Source organism: Nannobrachium achirus (assembly GCF_963921795.1).
Source record: "Nannobrachium achirus genome assembly, chromosome: 1".
In the NCBI taxonomy this organism is placed as follows: Eukaryota; Metazoa; Chordata; class Actinopteri; order Myctophiformes; family Myctophidae; genus Nannobrachium; species Nannobrachium achirus.
This window is the reverse complement of record NC_137810.1, coordinates 21,359,358-21,378,498: the sequence shown is the minus strand read 5'-3', so window position 1 is coordinate 21,378,498 and position 19,141 is coordinate 21,359,358. Positions and strand designations below refer to the sequence as shown.

Here is a 19,141-nt window from a genome sequence, read left to right as displayed (position 1 = left end):
GCAGTTGCTCAATCATCTACAACGGCTAGTTAAACAGTTTTTCAGGATTTTCCATATATAGAAGTAAGGGGTGCTACGTGGTAGCTACCCTGTCATAATCAGCTATTTGATTGGCTGTTTTTCAGACAAGAAGAGTAAGGATGCAGCCTGGAGCATTCTGTCACATGATTCTTGCCTCATACCTCTCATCTGGTACACAGAGCTAAATAAAAGCTCACGTCTGGTCCCCTCTTCAGAAATCTCTTGTAACCGTTCTGTAAAACTTATGTTATGTGTTTTTGTGGTACTAGATTTATGAATAATTAAGCAGTCTGGAATTTCATAAACAAGCCATATACCGGGACATAGTCTTATTACATTGGGAAAAACTGCCACTTGCAACATCTCAACCTTACATCTCCTGGTACAAACTGGCAATCTCTCAACTGACATCCATGCTGAGCAACATTAAGGGAATATCAGGGAAAGGTGTGTACAGTATGTGTTTGCACATATGCATGAGCGTACCATGTCTGATCAGTGAGAAGCATCTGACAAACTGAGGTGTTAAGTGTGTGTGTGTGTGTGTGTGTGTGTGTGTGTGTGTGTGTGTGTGTGTGTGTGTGTGTGTGTGTGTGCGTGCGTGCGTGCGTGCGTGCGTGCGTGCGTGCGTGCGTGCGTGCGTGCGTGCGTGCGTGCGTGCGAGAGAGAGAGAGAGAGAGAGAGAGAGAGAGAGAGAGAGAGAGAGATGTGTGCCAGATATGTCCCATAGCATCAAGCTGAGCTCAAATACCAGTGCAATCTTTGCAATAATAATAATCATCTTACAACCAAACCCCTGTGGTTTCAGTCCAGATTGAGAAGTGCTGAACATCACCCGAACTGAGGGTGAGATGCAACTAGAGAGCAGGAGGAGGGCAGCATTAGAGAGAGAGGAGTGCAGAGGTACTGTAATAAATGAGTGGTTCTGTAAGGGTGCATTTGGGTGCTTGGATCCCAATTTGAACTCCAGCATCCATATTCTAAGGAGAACAGAATAGCCAAAAATAGAGGATGCCACAAGCTCATGTTTGGCAAAAGAATTTGGTGTAGAGGGAAAAAAGAGGTCCATTTAAGTTTCACTAAGAATAGCAGGTTAAAGTTTCAAGTTCCTTTGTGTACACAGCTACGAAGATCTCACATGGGACACACACACACCACGATCATGGTGTTAAAGGCACAACAACAATGTGTGTGAAGAAATTCAGCATGAGCCCCCTAAACCTCAGGATGTTCTACTACAGCAGCACCATGGAGTGTCCTGAACAGCTTGCCTGGCATTAGCCAGATTGATAAGGTGGATTCACTCACACGTTATCCACTGTGGGGAACGTGTGAGGGAATCCACATTATCAGTCAGGCTAATGCCAATGAACTGAACAGTGGCATCACCCTGGTATGGGAACTGCACTGCTACAGACGGTAAAGCTTCCCTCCCTCCAGGACATCAAAGATACGTACCACCCCAGCCCCAATCTGTACACGCTGCTACTGTCAGGCTGACGATACTGTGGTTTCAAGTGACTGAAGGGACGGTCAGGCCATTAGGCCTGTGGCCTTGTCAGACTTACAGGATCCTCTTAACTCATTAAGAGCCCCTGAAATTAACGGATTAAAATGTCCACGATGCCTCCCTCAGGCTGCATTCACTCCCGTTGTCTTATTTTGAAGGCCAGAAGTCCACAGCGTAAACACTTCCGGTCTGACGTCATCGCGTCCTTCACCGGAATCGATCATTGTTTACGTGGTGTCATGGTGGATCGGATCGATGCTTTTCAACATGTGTTTTATAAGCGAGCATCTATTGCCATCTTCGCTTCTAAAGTGTTGTTTTGAGATAATGGACATTAAAGATGAGATCCCCCGTCTGCCTCAATGTTATGGGATTACTATTTTGTGCTCGTGGATCCGTGATGATGATAAATCAGCGACGGAGATCGGCTCGGAACCTTCCGCCATTGTACCCGGTAGGATAACCGCCGTTACAGTAATATATTACTTTTCGCGAGATATCTCGGGAATGGCACTCGAGATACTCGAGTACATTTCGCGAGATATCTCGGGAATGGCACTAAATCGGTTAAAATGATGCTATCACTTTATGTACAGTATAAATGACCACAGACTCCCATTCCGTTTATACATGTTTGATATCTGCTACTATTTGATGTATTTTATTAGCAACAATGACTAAGTCTGCAATGAAAAGAAAGAAAGAAAGAAAGAAAGAAAGAAAGAAAGAAAGAAAGAAAGAAAGAACGAAATAAAGAAAGAAAGAAAGAAAGAAAGAAAGAAAGAAAGAAAGAAAGAAAGAAAGAACGAAAGAACGAACGAGGTGGAGAACGTGGGCTTTGTCCACTAGAGACTGTGGGAGTTGACTGAGGTGCACCGCTCTTGTCACCTTCAGTCAGCCTTGGCTTCAACACACACACACACACTTGTGGTCAAGACAGTGCTAACTGATAGCAGTTATTCTCACTGCTACTCGCAGGGAAGCGGCACGAAGGAGCTCTTACTGGCATGAAATCGTACCTGCTATCTCATCCTCCACTGTGTTAGAAAATATGTGTGTGTGTGTGTGTGTGTGTGTGTGTGTGTGTGTGTGTGTGTGTGTGTGTGTGTGTGTGTGTGTGTGTGTGTGTGTGTGTGTGTGTGTGTGTGTGTGTGTGTCGCGCGACCGCGCTTGCATGTGTTGAGGAAAACTTATCTTAGCTGCAGCTGGCCTTTGTGTGCATGGCTCTATGCATGGTATTGATGGTGAGTTGGTGACTGTGACTCTGTGTGTGTGTGTGTGTGTGTGTGTGTGTGTGTGTGTGTGTGTGTGTGTGTGTGTAGGTGTGTGTGTGTGTGTGTGTGTGTGTGTGTTAACAGTGCACATATGGTTCACAAATCAATATTTGCAATGTGTGCGTCCATCTGTCCAACGTGTCCGTCAGTGTCTGTCTCTTCACACACCCTTAATGTCAGTGAACATTGAAAGATCAGATAAGGGTAACACAGACGGTCACAGACACAGTTTGCTTGTTGAGAGAGAACTGAGGCTCTTATAAACACCATGGCACATGGCACAGACAGTAGAGCGTGTCAGAGTGGACCAGTGTCATTTGTGACCATAGATATGGCTGTCAACCTAGAGCTCTGTTCTGCTAGATGTATCTTGCCATTAAAGGGGTGTTTTTCCTTGAAGGAGTTGCCGCCATTGCCAAGAGGTTTCTCATGGGGGAAATGGTTGGTTCTGTATGGTTTCAAACTGCTCTACAGTGTCTATTAGATACAATTACAATGGTTTAATAGAATAGAATAGAATAGAATGTTAAAAACTCTGATTTTAACTACTTCTTCTGGCTCCAAAATATCACCAAAATATATCTATATGTACTGAAATACAGTTAAAGATTTCAATTTCTTACAAATTTCAGGAATCATAACATATGAAATTGGGATGTTTTACTGTAGGTCCAGGTCTATCAAAGAGCTCAAAGGAACTTTCCTTTCAAAATGTGATGACCACTCACCTCTCTTCTGTCTCATGTTGGGGCTGGGATTGGTCCTCTTGAAACACGTCTCTGGACTTGACGAATCAGACTGCCTCAGTGCCATCTTACGTACATTCCTATCGGGAACAAATAGAGAGTCAATGCCACTGAAAGGGTCAGAGTAAAAAATATAAAGAAAGCAACCTCTTTAATTCCTACATGCCTTGTTCATCAACTGATATTATATGTGCCAAATTTGGTTTGAATCGGCCCTGACACCTACAGTACGTCAAGTAATGCCTATCCGACCGATATGTCCAAGCGATACTGTCGGGGGTTTGTCAGAGTAGCTGTAGCCTGTCTGTGTCGAACAACTCGGCGCCAGGCACCACACTCACTCGAGTCATTCCCGATCGTTTGAAGATCGTTTGAAGAGCATATACTGTACAGTATGTGCATAGCGGTCAGATGTGTGGCTCTGGACAACTGGATCTCTATATATGCCTTTATATGGGCATATTGGGTTTGTTTATGGTTATGTCTGAGTGACGTCCATCCATCCACCTGCCGGCCCTCCCTTTAGCCAATTTAGTCAAGTAAACCTTTGAATATGAGATTTAATTCAGTTCCTTGCCTCATGGGGGCACTGTAGATGCCCTCAGAGATCTTCTGACTGGCTTCTGTGAACACATCAGAGAAAAACAACGTATTAGAATGTTTTGGTACAATAATACATTTGAAGTTTTGTGCACCATTGCTTCTAGATCCAGGGTGGATTTTCAGGCCAAGGATACCCTAGCTGAGAGAGAGATGAAGCAGATTAAACGTTTTAATAGATTTCATAGATAGCTTCATATACTTGTTTGACGCATTGTGCAGTCATTGTGTGTAGCGTTGTATGTGTCTTTTCAGACAGTTAACCACTTAAAACCTCAATACAGGCCCGGACAGCTAGCGTAGACGTCCGGATACCTAGGCTGTTAATCCAACCTGGACATTGTGTTCCGGGTTCGAATCCCGATCCAGACTTTGCTGTGTGTCACTCCCCATCTCTCTCTCCCCATTTCTCAGTCTACTGTCCACTATCAGATGAAGCTTAACAGTCTAATCAATATCCAAATTATTATAAGAACATTTTTAAATGGTTCACAAACAACCATGGTTGGTTGATGATTTGGCATGCCACTTAGCAGGACAAAACCGTGAGCTCCAGTGTCCAGACTAATGACAGCAAACACCAGATAATGAGAATTACACCAGATACCGAGAATTTCAATGACTCAAATATTATAGGCTTCAAAGCCTGCATGCTGCTTTTATTGACCAGCAAGAAATCAATTTGTGACTCAGTAAAATGAGAAGACGAAGAAGCAATATTCCCGTCACAGCAGTTATACAGCCTGGGATATCAACAAATATCTAAACAACAAGCTTCATGAATGAAAAGTCAACAATATTTACCCCGACTGAGATTTCTGCTGCGTGAGAACAAATCTCTGGAGGGAGATTTAGTAAAGATAAGAGAAGACAGACACTAAGGAACTACAAACCAAAACACAGAGCCAACAGTACGCACCTGAGATAGCAAGTTCTGTCAGTGATTTGGTTTGAAACGGTCTGTGTAATACAGGCTCAGGAGGGAAGCATATTTGGCAGACTCAAAATATTCTATTCAGCTCGACAGCCTTTTTTTCTCCATTCCTATTCCTACCGTGGATCTATTTACAGTATGTAAAGGCTATTCAAATTCAGATTAACTTAGGATTCAAGGCTTGCTTTCTCAGAAAGACTGAGAAATAGTGAAAAGTGGATACAATGGGGCTGGGCCACATTGAGTCTGCATAAAATACTACTACCCAGTGAAACAAGCATGGTGGCATACTATTAGTATTATCATCATTAGTTATTGCAAATAAAATGGGGCGCTCCTTCACCCTTAAACCTCAGCCGGTTAAAGGTCTATAAGGCTTGGTAAATTATTAGTAAACTATAGGCTCTTCCCGTAACTTGTTGGCAAACAAGCCAAAACATCTTGATTATTGATGATCATTCAACTTCTGCAGACTAGGTATTCTCGCACCACTCAATCGCAATTTAGTCACGCCAGAAGGAGTGAGCTGCTTGCAATGCTCATACTATCCAGCATCCCCTGTTTCCTCACAGCTCCACTCAGATTGGAGGGAGACTGCGGGCTGGCCACGCAAGACTACATTGAGATAGACACGTCTAGCCTACAAGGACCCTTGGTGGAGAGCAGTGGGAGAGGCTGACTTGAGTGTTGAGTGCTACTGGTTCTATGGTGTACATCAATACCAGGCTGTCAAAGAGACAGTCTGCTACATGGCATGCGCACGCGCGCGCGCACACACACACACACACACACACACACACACACACACACACACACACACACACACACACACACACACACACACACACACACACACACACACACACACACACACACAAACACACACACACGCACAAACTCTTTTCCCAACACGTTCAATCTCCTTCTCCTTTTCCTAGACCAATTTCATTCTTTTCTCTCTTTCCTCTCTCGCTCTCTTTACTCTCTCCCTCTCCTCACACACAGTCAAGGGTATAAATCACATTTACAGACACACACACACACACACACACACACACACACACACACACACACACACACACACACACACACACACACACACACACACACACACACACACACACACACACACACACACATCAAATTGTGCCGTCAGAGCTTCCAGACTCCCCTCTCTCCAGACTTCCTAAAAGGGCTGTATAGTGTCATTAGTTAGTCCACTCTCTCTCTTTCACACACACACACACACACACACACACACACACACACACACACACACACACACACACACACACACACAAACACGCAACTCACACATACACACCCGCACACGTGCGCGTCGCGTGCAGAGAGCTTGTCGGTTGGGCAGAGTGTGTGGCTCACAGAGGGTTGTTTTCCTGTCAGTCAGTATCCACAAAGTGGAACAGTGGGCAATTGATGCTTACTGGCAGGGAGATATACAGAGATGCCCGCGAGAGAAGAGAGGAGAGGGGGGGCAGAAAGAGAGAGGGAGGAGGAGAGAAAGCGAGGGACGCAGAGAGGACAAAGAGGGAGAGAAGAGAGGATGACAGAGAGAGGGAGGTGAAGAGGCAAGGACAGAAACCCAGAGGAGGAAGGAACATACAGTATAATAGAGTAGGAGGGAACGAAGATGAGGAATGTGAAACGTAGATTCGGCTGAGGGGAGACTAGAAGACAGTATATCGTCACTGTCTGGCAGAAACCTCGTATCACCAAGTTTGAAATGTGTATGTTTTTTGGTTAATTGAAGCCCCACTTCATCATACAAAAGTGTCGCACAAAAGTAGTGAAAATAGCAGATCTACAGTACAAGCTCACAACGCCTCGCGACATATCAGGTGTGCAGGCGTGCGTGTGTGTATACTGTGTACTACTGTAAACTATGGCTTGGTAGCTCAACAGAACGGGGTCCAAAGGGCTCCACACACACCGAAATCAAGCAAAGACTTCTTCACAATACAAGCATGTGTCAGTTTTGAAGTGTGAACAATAAGTGGGTACACTTGTCTCTGCCAGGGACGTCCCCCCCTGCATCCCATTAGCAAAGATTCAACCATAACCTGGAGGAGGAGAACGATTGATGGAATGTGATTACCACAACAGAAATGCTTTGCTACGTTCTCCGTGCCTTTCACAAACAATATGGCAAATGCAATTCTCCTGACTTGACGGTTTGTACAATGGAATAGAATGCCAAGCGTGTCTCCAGACAGTGATGGCGGCTGCCTCCAAAATGTTGATAAATATGCGGGTGACGTGACAATTTCCATTGTGCAAACACAAAAGCCTGGTTCCTAATATGGAAATTTTGCACACAAGGCGTAATAAATCAAGCATGTCTACTCCCCCCCCCCCTTTCTTCTTCTTTCAATGTTTAGTCTGGGAGAGGGTTTGTTTTTTCCAATACTAGGAATTAGCGATCTGTGCGCCCTTTTCATGGAACATTTATAATCCTCTCAATTCTCGGATGTAGCCTATCCTATGCTTGTATTCATGTCTGTATTGCATGTCTCAATGCATGTAACTAATACATGTCCTGTTCTAACGTATGTAAAGTATATGAAGATGGATGAACAGATAATGGGCATATGGCTAGACCCATGGATCAATGAATAGATATGTAGACCTGTAGAGGGGAGACAATATTAGGGAGGAGAAATTGTTATTATACGAAAGTAAACGGAAGGTGAGATATTATCGTTTAAATAGGTGTGTGTGTGTGTGTGTGTGTGTGTGTGTGTGTGTGTGTGTGTGTGTGTGTGTGTGTGTGTGTGTGTGTGTGTGTGAGTGTGTGTGTGTGTCTAATAGTCACAGGAAATGGTTTGGCAGGAAATGGTGTGGGACAGAGAGTCTGATGCAGTTCAAAGGAGGGAGAGGGAAATGGTGTGTGTGTGTGTGTGTGTGTGTGCGTGTGTGCGTGCGTGCGTGCGTGCGACGTGCGTGCGTGCGTGCGTGCGTGCGTGCGTGAGTGCGTGCGTGCGTGCGTGAGTGCGTGTGTGTGTGTGTGTGTACTGTGTACACACAGGTGTTCATTACCTCTGCATGCCTCAAGCTGGCCCGTTAGAACTTTCCGGATCTCAGAGACCCACATACTTTTCACATCCATAGAGGAAGCCTGTAGATGGATACACAATCACACAAACGCACAAACACACATACAGACATAAAATAAGTCCAACTCACCACCTACAGTACACTGAACACTAGTAATCAGTGCTATACACTTGTGTTATTGCTCACATGTGAGAGTTCAGTTGGCCAGCTTTGTGGTGCAACACTGCCCTCCAGAGGATATGAGTAGAAGTGATCCCTTTGACTTTGTGACCTATTGCAGTGGTTCTCAAACTTAAATTCAAAGGTCTCTCACCTTAACTTTGACAGTGTAAAAATTGAACCAAATGTAGTCATTGGGTTTTGTTTGACTAATTTCTAGCGTTTAATATGTTACTCTTTGGGTAAATTTGTATTCATAACACTATATGATTAAAACTGCCGGGGAGGTTTGTTTATTTTTGGAACACAGTTCTTATGGGGCGATCTAAGATTCCCTTATGGGGATTTCAACACAAAAAATAACAATGGGAACCTGGGGGATGGTGCCCTCTAGCGGCAGTGACATCAATCTTCCATGGTCTATTTACCAACTACAGTGTCCGTTTAGTTATCAGTCATTTGGTCGGGGATTCCCTGGGACCCCCTCAAGGAGCCCTGGGGGTCTCCAAACCCCACATTGAGAACCAACGAGGTACCTGGATGATGTAGACCTCTTCTCGACCGTTGTACCACACTTCAAACTTCTTGATGTCTCCCTTAATTGTCTCTGTGATCCCCACAGCACTCATCTGGAAACAGAGGGAGATGCAGTGATAATGAATCCATTAAGACCTGAGGCCCATTCTACAAATGCCTTCTAAAACACTACTTCTCAAACCTTTTTTTCTCTCAGATTAAGAAACACCAAACAATATTTCACTATGTTAATTGATTGATTGAATATTGAATACTTTAACAAGTTTATTAGCAGTAGGTAGTACAGACAAAGATTACTTAAACAGGATAACACAACAAAGCTCCAGGGGCTTGTTACTTGCTCCAGTGAGTGTTACTGATTAATAGAGAAATCACACCCATTGTGAAGTGAGTGGTGCTAGTTACGAGTTAATTAAAAAGCGAAACTTTGTCAGTGTTACCCTGGCCATAAAAAAGGCACCAATTGACCAATGATAGTCTGGACAGACACGGGACAAACAGACAAAGACAGATGTACTGTAGGAGCGGTTAGCACCTCTCAAAAAAGTGAAAATATAAGAAACACCCAGTGTAAAGTGAGCGGTGCCTTTTATGAGTTAATTTCATTAAGCGTCCCGCGAACCTTGGCCAACGAGCCAAGTATGGAACGGACATACATAAATACAGACAAAGCCAGATATAGGAGCGCTTAGCACTGCTCCAAAAAATATAAATGTAAGCATCGTATACATAATTGTATGGTATGCATACGTCCACACCCATACTTTTAACAAAATGCCTTTCATCTTTGACTTCTTTTGGCTACTTTTTCGCTTCCACCCTCATCACTATGCCAGAGGTTCTTCCTGCAGCTGTATCTGTTTACACAGAGATACGGTATGTCAGCAAGACACCGTTAGAAAAGAGCAGCCTTTGTTTATTTGCCATGAGAAACAGCTAATGCCGTTAGCCACCGATAACGCTTTTAGTTTGACTTAAACTGTGACACTACGGTGCGGCTGTAGAACTCATCTTGTCACAAGGGATGATCTGTTTGTTTGCTTGGTCGTCATTTAGCTTGTGTTTTCTCTCCATCTCGTTCTCCTGTAGGACCATCAATGTCATGCATTTCTTCAGTAACTCAAACACTGCGGCAAAGTTCATGACGCAGCCTGAAAGAGTACTGGCTTCATTTTGTCCTCTATACACAAACACTTGTTATCTCAAAAGCTGTTTAATCAGCCAGCTCTGTATTACCCTAAACCTCAACATAATCACAATATGATGATGTTAAGATACAAAATGGTCAGGGGTCAAGGAAATGGTTGATTAAAGAGATTTTGATCTTTTGACGGGAAGTTGTGACTACACATGCTGTAGATGACAGGGCAACTGTCCTATCATCTATGTATATTCACAACTTCCCGTTTCCTGCAGAGACAGTGTGTGTGTGTGTGTGTGTGTGTGTGTGTGTGTGTGTGTGTGTGTGTGTGTGTGTGTGTGTGTATGTGTGTGTGTGTGCGTGTGTGTGTGTGTGTGTGTGTGTGTGTGTGTGTGTGTGTGTGTGTGTGTGTGTGTATGTGTGTGTGTGTGTGCGTGCGTCTAAGCGTGTTTGTTTTGGAGATAAGATGTAAAGAATAAAAGGGTTCCCTTGGACAATAATCAGTTCTTGTTGATCTGCTGTCTTGATGTACACTTCAAAATGTACACACAGCGGCCAGTTGTGACTGACCTTCAGAGAGTGCTTGAAGCTGTAGGAGGGGGTCTTCTCGTGCCCGTCGGTGGTCTCTTCTCGTTTCTTACAGAACAGCAGCATCTTGTTGTACAGGAACAGGTGTCTCTGCATGGGCTTGAACCTCGCCAGGTCCTTCACCTGAAGTCACCCAATCAATTAATGTCTGTCAATCAATCTACAGTATGTGCTCATAGTACACATCCTTTTTCATCCATCCCCATCCATCCATCCATCCATCCATCCATCCATCCATATTGTGCTTCACAATTAAAGTGACGATGAAAGCCTTTTACAGTTCAGTACAGTATAAGTCTGGCAGATAGTATTACCTTGCTGTGGCCTTTCTTATGGTCCGTCCACACGTTGAAGGATCCCTGCATCAGCAGCTTCCCCAGCTCACTCAGATTTCCCTGTGGGAATACAATACACACAGCATGTCACCCATGTTAGCTCCGCAGCCCTGCTTCATGTCGACATAGTTTATGTCTACAGTTCATCCATGTTACAGTACACATTCTTTATCTGTTTGTAAGTCTGCTAAATGCCCAAATTGTAAATTGAAGGAAAGACCAAATGACAGTTAGATTCAGAGAGGTGGGGAAAGAAGCCAAGAAACAAACAAAGAGACAGCTAACAACTGCTGACCCAAAGAAAAATACTAGCTTAGATTTTCATTTTTTGATCACTGGTAAAGCAAAACCTCTGGCAGGACTACTACATTAGCATACATGAGGGAGAAATGCAGTCACTGTCCACTATTAAACTAAACGCACCCTCAAGTAAACATACAACCTTTATATTCATATATCATATGAAAATACAGTAAGTCAGAAAGCCCACTCACTCAAAAAGAAAAAAAACTAGCATGACAGTATAAACAAACTAGGCCTCTTTAAATCACCAAAAAGACCCAGACCTTCAAAGATGACTAAACGTGTTCTTTCATCATCATCCGGAATGGCACTGCTCAGCCTTTAGGGCATCCTGTGATACAATCAGTTGCTGACAGTTTCAAGGCACGTTTATTTAACTGAAACAATCAGACTGAAGCAAAACTCCAGAAAAGTGTCGTCGACCAAAGATATCGTCAAATAAGCTTGATAATGCAAGATAAATTCTCTTGCTAAGTAGATCCTTTTTTTTTCTTCAGCATGTCGGCACACTGTCATTTGAATTACATCCAATCACTAAAGTGACAGATTCAGTTTGAGATAGTCACACGCCCAATCCTCTAATTTAATTAATGTGACTAATTAAATGCGTGATATACACACTTTGATCGGCCTGAGTTAAGAACGACATCTTCCCACTGACTAAAGAGCCTCATGCCAAGATATAATGAGTGCTTTGCCCTGATACATGTTGCTCTTTTTGGTGGCATGGAACAGTTTGGAACAGCATGCTCTGTCACCCTGATACCCCTGTCTTTATACTGTGGTATTTCAATGGCAGATATGTCAGTGTTGTACCTGTCTACCATCTACCATTGAGCAGAATAGGGCAGGATGGGCCTTTTTGGTCAATCACGGAAAAATGTGAAAATCCAGATAAAAATATCCATTCATATTGTCCACGCTCCAGGTTTGCTGATTTGAATGTGAACCAAAACAAATAATAATAATTACCAGGGGTTATGAAATAACACTGTAATGGCCTTGGAAGGATATCAATGATACAGGCTTACCTGTTTAGGCTACTAACAGTTGTGAGAGTGGGTTTGAGTTTGGGAATAGATGTCATGGAGACAAAGGACATGTAATGTCTAAACACTGTACACAGAATGGGAAGATAACAATTTTGTTGTTGAGTCGAAAGAGCAACTGTGCAGAGTGGTAGACCAATCCTACATGAAGTGCGATTGAGGCAATCCGTTGCCAGATAAAGTAGTTGTACTGTATGTAGTATATCACATAGTGTGTAACATAATATTCCCATCAAACTCACATTACGTTGTTGTCGGGTGGAAACCTTGTATGTCCAAAACGATCCTTTATTTGTTACTATTTTAAAAACGATTTAAAGTAGTGAAAATAGCTGATCTAAAAGCACACGATGCGACGCGTTGTGTGCTTGTAGATCGGCTATTTTCACTACTTTTGTGCGACACTTTTGTATGATGTAGGGCATTAGTTTATGAAAAAACATACAAATTTGAAACTTGGAGATACAAGTTCTTCCCGACAGCGACGATTTGCTCTATTATTATATGGCACCCATTTCACAAAACAGGCAGTTATAGTGCCCCTCCCCTTTATGGCAGTTAGTGCACCTCCCCTGGTGCACGAAACAGTGTGCAGACTCTGCAGAAGCTTCTGTATTCACGTGTTCCTTTGTCCAGCAACTGGCATTTTATCATGTGAATGTGCGTGCTTTTGCAAACGTATCACCCACATTTCTCGTTGCCCTCAATAAACCAGTATCGGGCCCATGGCGGCATCAGCCCTCTGGGCAACCATGAATACCTTGGTACCTCTCTTTTGTACTTGGAGGCCAGCACTATTATGTCATCTCCATACGGTATTTGGTATATTACACACACACACACACACACACACACACACACACACACACACACACACACACACACACACACACACACACACACACACACACACACACACACACACACACACACACACACACACACAGAGAAACACAGAAACACTTGAACATTACAGATTAATACAGTGGTTCTCAACCTGTTCTCAACCTGTGGGCCAAATTATTTTGGGGTTCCCCAGATGATTAACTTAATGTGAAACATTGTTTTCTCACTCAACAGTAAACAAATCCAAATAAAGTTTAAGTGTACAGAGGGTATCTATCTCATTCTGCACATTTCTAAAGTGACAATATACAGACTTTTTAATACCTCTAAAATGACAAATTAAACATTGGCCAAATGATCAAATATTAGGGGCATAAATTGCGAAAATAGCCAATCTACATGCTCTACATGCTCACAGTGAGCATGTAGATCTGCTATTTTCACAATAAAACCGTGTTATACAAAATGTAATGCCTCAACTCTTAGTGCTCATCAGGGTGGGGGGGTCCCCAGTTAAAATGTGATTCTTTTGGGGGTCGCGGCCTGAAAAGTTTGAGAACCACTGGATTAATAGATACAGAATACTGACCTCAAAGCCAGTGATGGCTATCTGGTGCATGGAGTCGTTGACCGACTTAACAATGTCCAGCATGGTGGCCAGAGCCTCCTCCAGTTCAACTGATCCCTCTCCCTTACTGCACTTTAACATCTCCTGGAGACAGCAAGAGAGAGAGACACAGAAAGAGACAGAGAGAGAGAGAGAGAGAGAGAGAGAGAGAGAGAGAGAGAGAGAGAGAGAGAGAGAGAGAGAGAGAGAGAGAGAGAGACAGACAGACACACTGTAATAATAATAATACATTGGTGTATGAGGTTAATGGTGTGGATATTATCAGACAGCATGCATGCTTGGTATACTGTGCTCACATCAGAGTGTGGCCAGGTCAGACAACTGGCTTTTCAGTAATTACCAGGACTAGCTTGAAAATAAATCATATTTAATCTTTTGGCTATCCCAAAATATGTTTTTTTTACTTTTATTTTATTCCATATATAATTGCCATATTCATCATGATCTAATTTTGTAATGTAGGCTTATAATTTGCTATCTACAATAGCAGTGATACGGTCTAGTTCCTATCCTATCATCAATTAGTGATTTTCTCTAGCTTCACCCCAGGGCTACAGTGTGACAGCTTTGCTCACTACAAAAGAATGATTGTCTGCAAATATTGATGCACTTGGACACATGCAATCTGTTGGATTTACATTTGTAAAATCACCAAGAGGTTGACTAGGGAGGTTACTAGATCATTGGACAGCAACCACTTCAGCATGCATACAGTAAGTAGATATCACACTTCAGCAGGCATAGATATCATTGACTCGGATAATACTGGTTTGAACCGTTTGTGGCAGGAGGTGTGTGTGATCTGAATGAGTGGTCGGTTGAGGGAGCGTGAGAGAGTGGGTGAATGTTAGTGTAAGAGGAAGTGAAAGTGGGTGTTGGGGGGGGATTTCCCATGATATCCAGGACTTTTCATGTTCTCAAATTTGTTCATTGAGCGGGACAAGTAAAACAAATAAACATGAAAAGGCGGTGCTTGGATATTGTTGCTCAACTTTACTTTTGAAAAGTGCTACACAAATAAAGTGAATTATTGCTATATGATTATCATTACAAAATACAGACAGTATTTGTATGTAATCTTGCAGTGTCAGCTGATACGTTTCTTAACAATCTCTCAGCTGAAAGTTTGGCTTAATATGCATTCGAAAACTCTTAAATGTTTTTTTGTTGTGAACCTTTGCATCAGCGCTTGCATCCTAAACCCAACACCAGCTCATTGTGCTTTGTTCATCACTTATGAAGCACTTATCCTCACTATATTCAATGCAACACGTTGTAAGCTTGTACAGCAGATCAGCTATTTTGGGCATTCGAAACCGGAGTGCGACAAAATGAGGGTACAGGTTGCTGCGCGCCCTGCCTTCGGCTCCGCTGCGTGCTCACATGGATGTGTAGCAGGTTCTGCTGCTCTGTAGCAGCCTACCTGTGGGGCTGCAGGGTACAGGCAGTGGTGACGCACTGTGAGCTTGTAGATCTGCTATTTTCAAATTGCCGAAATGCGTATGGCTGAGGTGGTAATTGTATGTTTTGTAAAAATAATAATCCAAATCTATAAAGGAACGAGTAACTAAATGAATGTAGTGGAGTAAAAGTACAATATTGTCGTTGTCGGGTGGAAACCTTGTATGTCCAAAACAGTTCCTTTTTTATTATTATTTTAAAAACGAGTCAAAGTAGTGAAAATAGCCGATCTACAAGCAATGTAAGTTAAGAACAACATCTTCCCACTGACTAAACAGCCTCTACAAGCAACGTTGTGTGCTTGTAGATCGGCTATTTTCACTACTTTTGTGCAACACTCTTGTATGATGAATTAGGGCTTTAATTTACGAAAGAACATCCTATTTTGGATACGAGGTTTCTGCCCGACAGTGACGATATTTGGATCCGAGATGTAGTGGAGTATTAAGTAAAAGTATTGGAAATTGGAAATACTCAAGTAAAGTAAAAATACCTCAAAAATGTAAATGTACTTAGTTAGTTTACACCAGTGGGTACAGGTTGTTGCCCGCCCTGCCTTCGGCTTCCATATGCCTGCTTGGACAAGCAGGGAGCTTTACAGAACAAAACCTTGCTGTCCAACATAACCATACTATTACTACTACTACTACTGTGGTGGGATAAACCTTCAGCAAATAGGTGAGTGGTTAGTGAGCCCGCCTGGGGAGCCAGAGCCCCTGATTGTCCCAAGTATGATTCCAGGCCAGGCCAGCAATGTCGATGTGTGTCCCTGAGCAAGACTCAGTCTTAACCCCTAATTGCTCCGCGGCCCTTGATGGCTGCGATCGTCTGGGTTGAGCTGATAACTGAATTCCCCCCACGGGAGGAGTAGGTCCACATTATAGCATTACAGTGTAGAGTGTAGAATTTGTGTTAAATTAACACTTATTAAGGTGTTGCTGTGTAAAATAACCCTCTGCTTTACAGTATAAAGTTCAGGAGGCTAAGTGAGCAGAGTAAGTAGATACTTGCCTTGAGCATTAGCTGGTACTTGGTGATTCTCTGCACAGGCTTCAGGAGGTAGGCATCCAGAGACAGCTTGTGGTCCAGCTTCTTCTGGCACTCCTGTGGTCACAAACACCACACGTATGTAAAATACATTGTTAAAGATGCAAGCCAGCAGTTTTTGTGTGTGAATAAAATGTTATTCTAACCAACACTTAGTATGGCAGAGTATACAATATACATTTGCAGTGGTTGGAGGTGGTTCTATTGAGAAATTTGGTAGATTACGTGGTCAGGTAATGGTTGACAAGTGGTATAGGACAAGTGGTCTTTCTATCTCATTTCAGTGGTAGAAATGTTGTCTCCCGTATGGTGTTTGAATCAAGGGAAGGACATACCTACATATTATGGATTGCAACTTTAAATACACATTAGGTTAGTCTGAAGCTTTCTTTCATTCTTTCTTCCCAGATTATTGAGTGCTAAAAGATGTTGATCCAAAAACTCTAGTGCAGAGATTCTTTCTCCTTCAGATTCTTGTAGTTCCTCGTGGTTTTCACAGAACCTCATACGATGTGTGCTTGTGGGAGCCTGTGGTGGTGTTGGTGTGTACCTGGAAGAAGAGACTGTCTCCACACTGTCTCCAGAGTACTTCAGATCGTGGTTTATTCTGACAGTACTTCTCATAGACCTGCAGTTCCTCTTTCTGACAACACAAACGGAGGTGGTTAATACAGACAGGAGGACAACTGAACTGAAGCATTACAAACACTATTCTGCTGCTCGCATGCTACACCATAAACTCCTCAGTGACATTCTATCAGCAAATTGTATGCTCTTTAAGTTAAATTTACTTCTAAAAACGGATAGTCCCACTCCTTGAATCTCATTGAATGGTTTCTGTTTAGTAGACGTGGTAAACACAATATAATCTTCTCCTTAGATCAGCTTATATCAATCACAGGTACGTTATTTGTTTCTACAGTGATCCTTTGTATCTGTAGCTGAATGAGGTAAGGGGAGCGCTTGTTTTCCTTACAAGCCCAGGGCTTCTAAGCACCACCTGTGTAGGACGGAGTGACTGAATGGGCTTCGGGCAGGTCATGTAAGGAAAACAAGCACTCCCCATCCCTCGCAAATCATCTGTGCTGGAGTCTCGGTCTCTATGCTAAGCAGCTAGGCTTTTACCCATGAAGTTCACAGATGCAGAAGCTAGATCTGGCTTTAAAGAATTATGAATTTCTATTGAATATCTGCAGTTACAAATGAGACTGAGCTAACAATTAAGTTTTGTTTCACTAAGTGTTTGTTTTTGGAAAAGTTGACATCTATAGCACACAGCCATCTCAATGGACTGGCTCAGTAAACAGGCAGGGAGTGTAAACTGCTTACTGTAAGTGGCTCTGGATTAAGAAGGTCTGCTAAATGCCTAATTGTAATTGTAAATTGGAGTGGCACTAGTCTCTCAGGAAGTTGCTCTTCCTGGTTTGTTCTCAGCAAGCAGGGAACTACTTTCATATAGACGTTGTTCTTGTAGTGAATAATATAATCCTGGTCGCTACACCCCCTCTGCCTCATGCTTCCTTCTATGCATGAGGAGTCCAAGTCGCTTCTTTTCACCTGACAGGGGGGAGTTTCTCCGATCGTAGCACGTGGAAGGAAGACCAGGATTACTACATGTTTTTGTGAGGGTACTTACCCTGGGAGACATGGGGAGAACATGCAAACTCCACACAGAAAAGGCCCTTTTGCCAACCCCACCTAGGATGGGCACTGATGACGCAGAGGAGAGAACATGCCCCCAGCGTCCCCAGCAGGAATCAACTACACCACCGTGCCCCTCGTAGTGAATTATTATTAAGAACTGTTTTAATTGGGATGTCTCTATGATTGTCATGTTGCCATATTAGTAGCCGTTTTAGAAAAGCAATAAGCCACATAAGCTGTCAATTTACCTTTTTATTTTCTAATGCGTGAGAAGGTCGGAGAAACTCGGCTGCGGCTTTATACGACATTATAAAAAACACAGTAAACTGTGACCTCTAGTGGCTTATTGCCTTAGTACATTCACAGTGTGCTCTCACCCTCTTCAGGAAGCAGGTGCCCACCAGCTCCGGTTTCTCTGCACAATTCTCCAACTCCTTCAAAAATGTTCTGTGGGTGCAAATGAAATAGAAACAACAATATTAATTTAAGACAACTCTCCACACATTTTCATATAAACCAATGCAATCAGTCAAGAGAAGACTACTGTTGGGGGGGGGGGCAGCTCATTGACACATGTGATGTCTCAGTGTGCTCGTTCATTTCCACTGCTTTGAGTGATTCTATTGTCAGGGCTCAAGATCCTTCTAAAACTAGGCTGAATGCACGTGGCACGTTGATATGTGTGCGCACAAGTAAGTATCTGCACGTGTGAGAATACGTGTATGTGCCATTTGTGTATGTATGTGACCATTGAGGATCACAACGGAAAACACACATGAGCAGGCATGCACGCGCATACACACACACACACACGTGTGCGCGGTAACCTTACACCAGCTATGAACTGTGATCGTAAGGCAGCCTTGATACATGACCTACATGCATTGTACCTACAGGACAATAGTTTTCTATCACAGGACTGGGAACTATGTAGAGATGATGTGCTATATATCGTATGTTGCCGTCAGGACCTGCATGCAATATACCTACAGGACAATGCTTATAGGAGGCTGTTGCCTTGGAAATATGACAACACACTAGCCTTGGAGATATAAAGCTGATACGCTGCACTGTATAATGTATGATGACGCTGTACAAAACAATGTACTGCATTATGTATGATGTGTCTATGGGGATCTCTCCCCAGTTGCTACTATGAAGTGGAGGTTTAGGTCTAGAGATTGATAGATTGACTGGTGATTTTTCTAGAGGCAGTACAGCAATAGTATAACCAGCCTGGTCA

The 19,141-nt window shown here is 43.0% G+C and overlaps 1 protein-coding gene across 1 annotated transcript in view; it reads right to left on the bottom strand.

Annotated features, from left to right (window-relative positions):
- Positions 1–19,141, bottom strand: part of mcf2l2 (MCF.2 cell line derived transforming sequence-like 2) — a gene marked incomplete at both ends in the record, with an annotated part of 142,994 nt that overhangs the window by 18,932 nt on the left and 104,921 nt on the right. Inside the window, 9 exons of the mRNA XM_080732614.1 lie at positions 3,534–3,661; positions 8,130–8,221; positions 8,856–8,948; positions 10,568–10,708; positions 10,900–10,980; positions 13,708–13,830; positions 16,219–16,311; positions 16,805–16,897; positions 18,276–18,345. Of these exons, the coding sequence (XP_080588740.1) occupies positions 3,534–3,661; positions 8,130–8,221; positions 8,856–8,948; positions 10,568–10,708; positions 10,900–10,980; positions 13,708–13,830; positions 16,219–16,311; positions 16,805–16,897; positions 18,276–18,345 (914 nt within the window). The remainder of the gene's footprint in view (positions 1–3,533; positions 3,662–8,129; positions 8,222–8,855; positions 8,949–10,567; positions 10,709–10,899; positions 10,981–13,707; positions 13,831–16,218; positions 16,312–16,804; positions 16,898–18,275; positions 18,346–19,141) is intronic.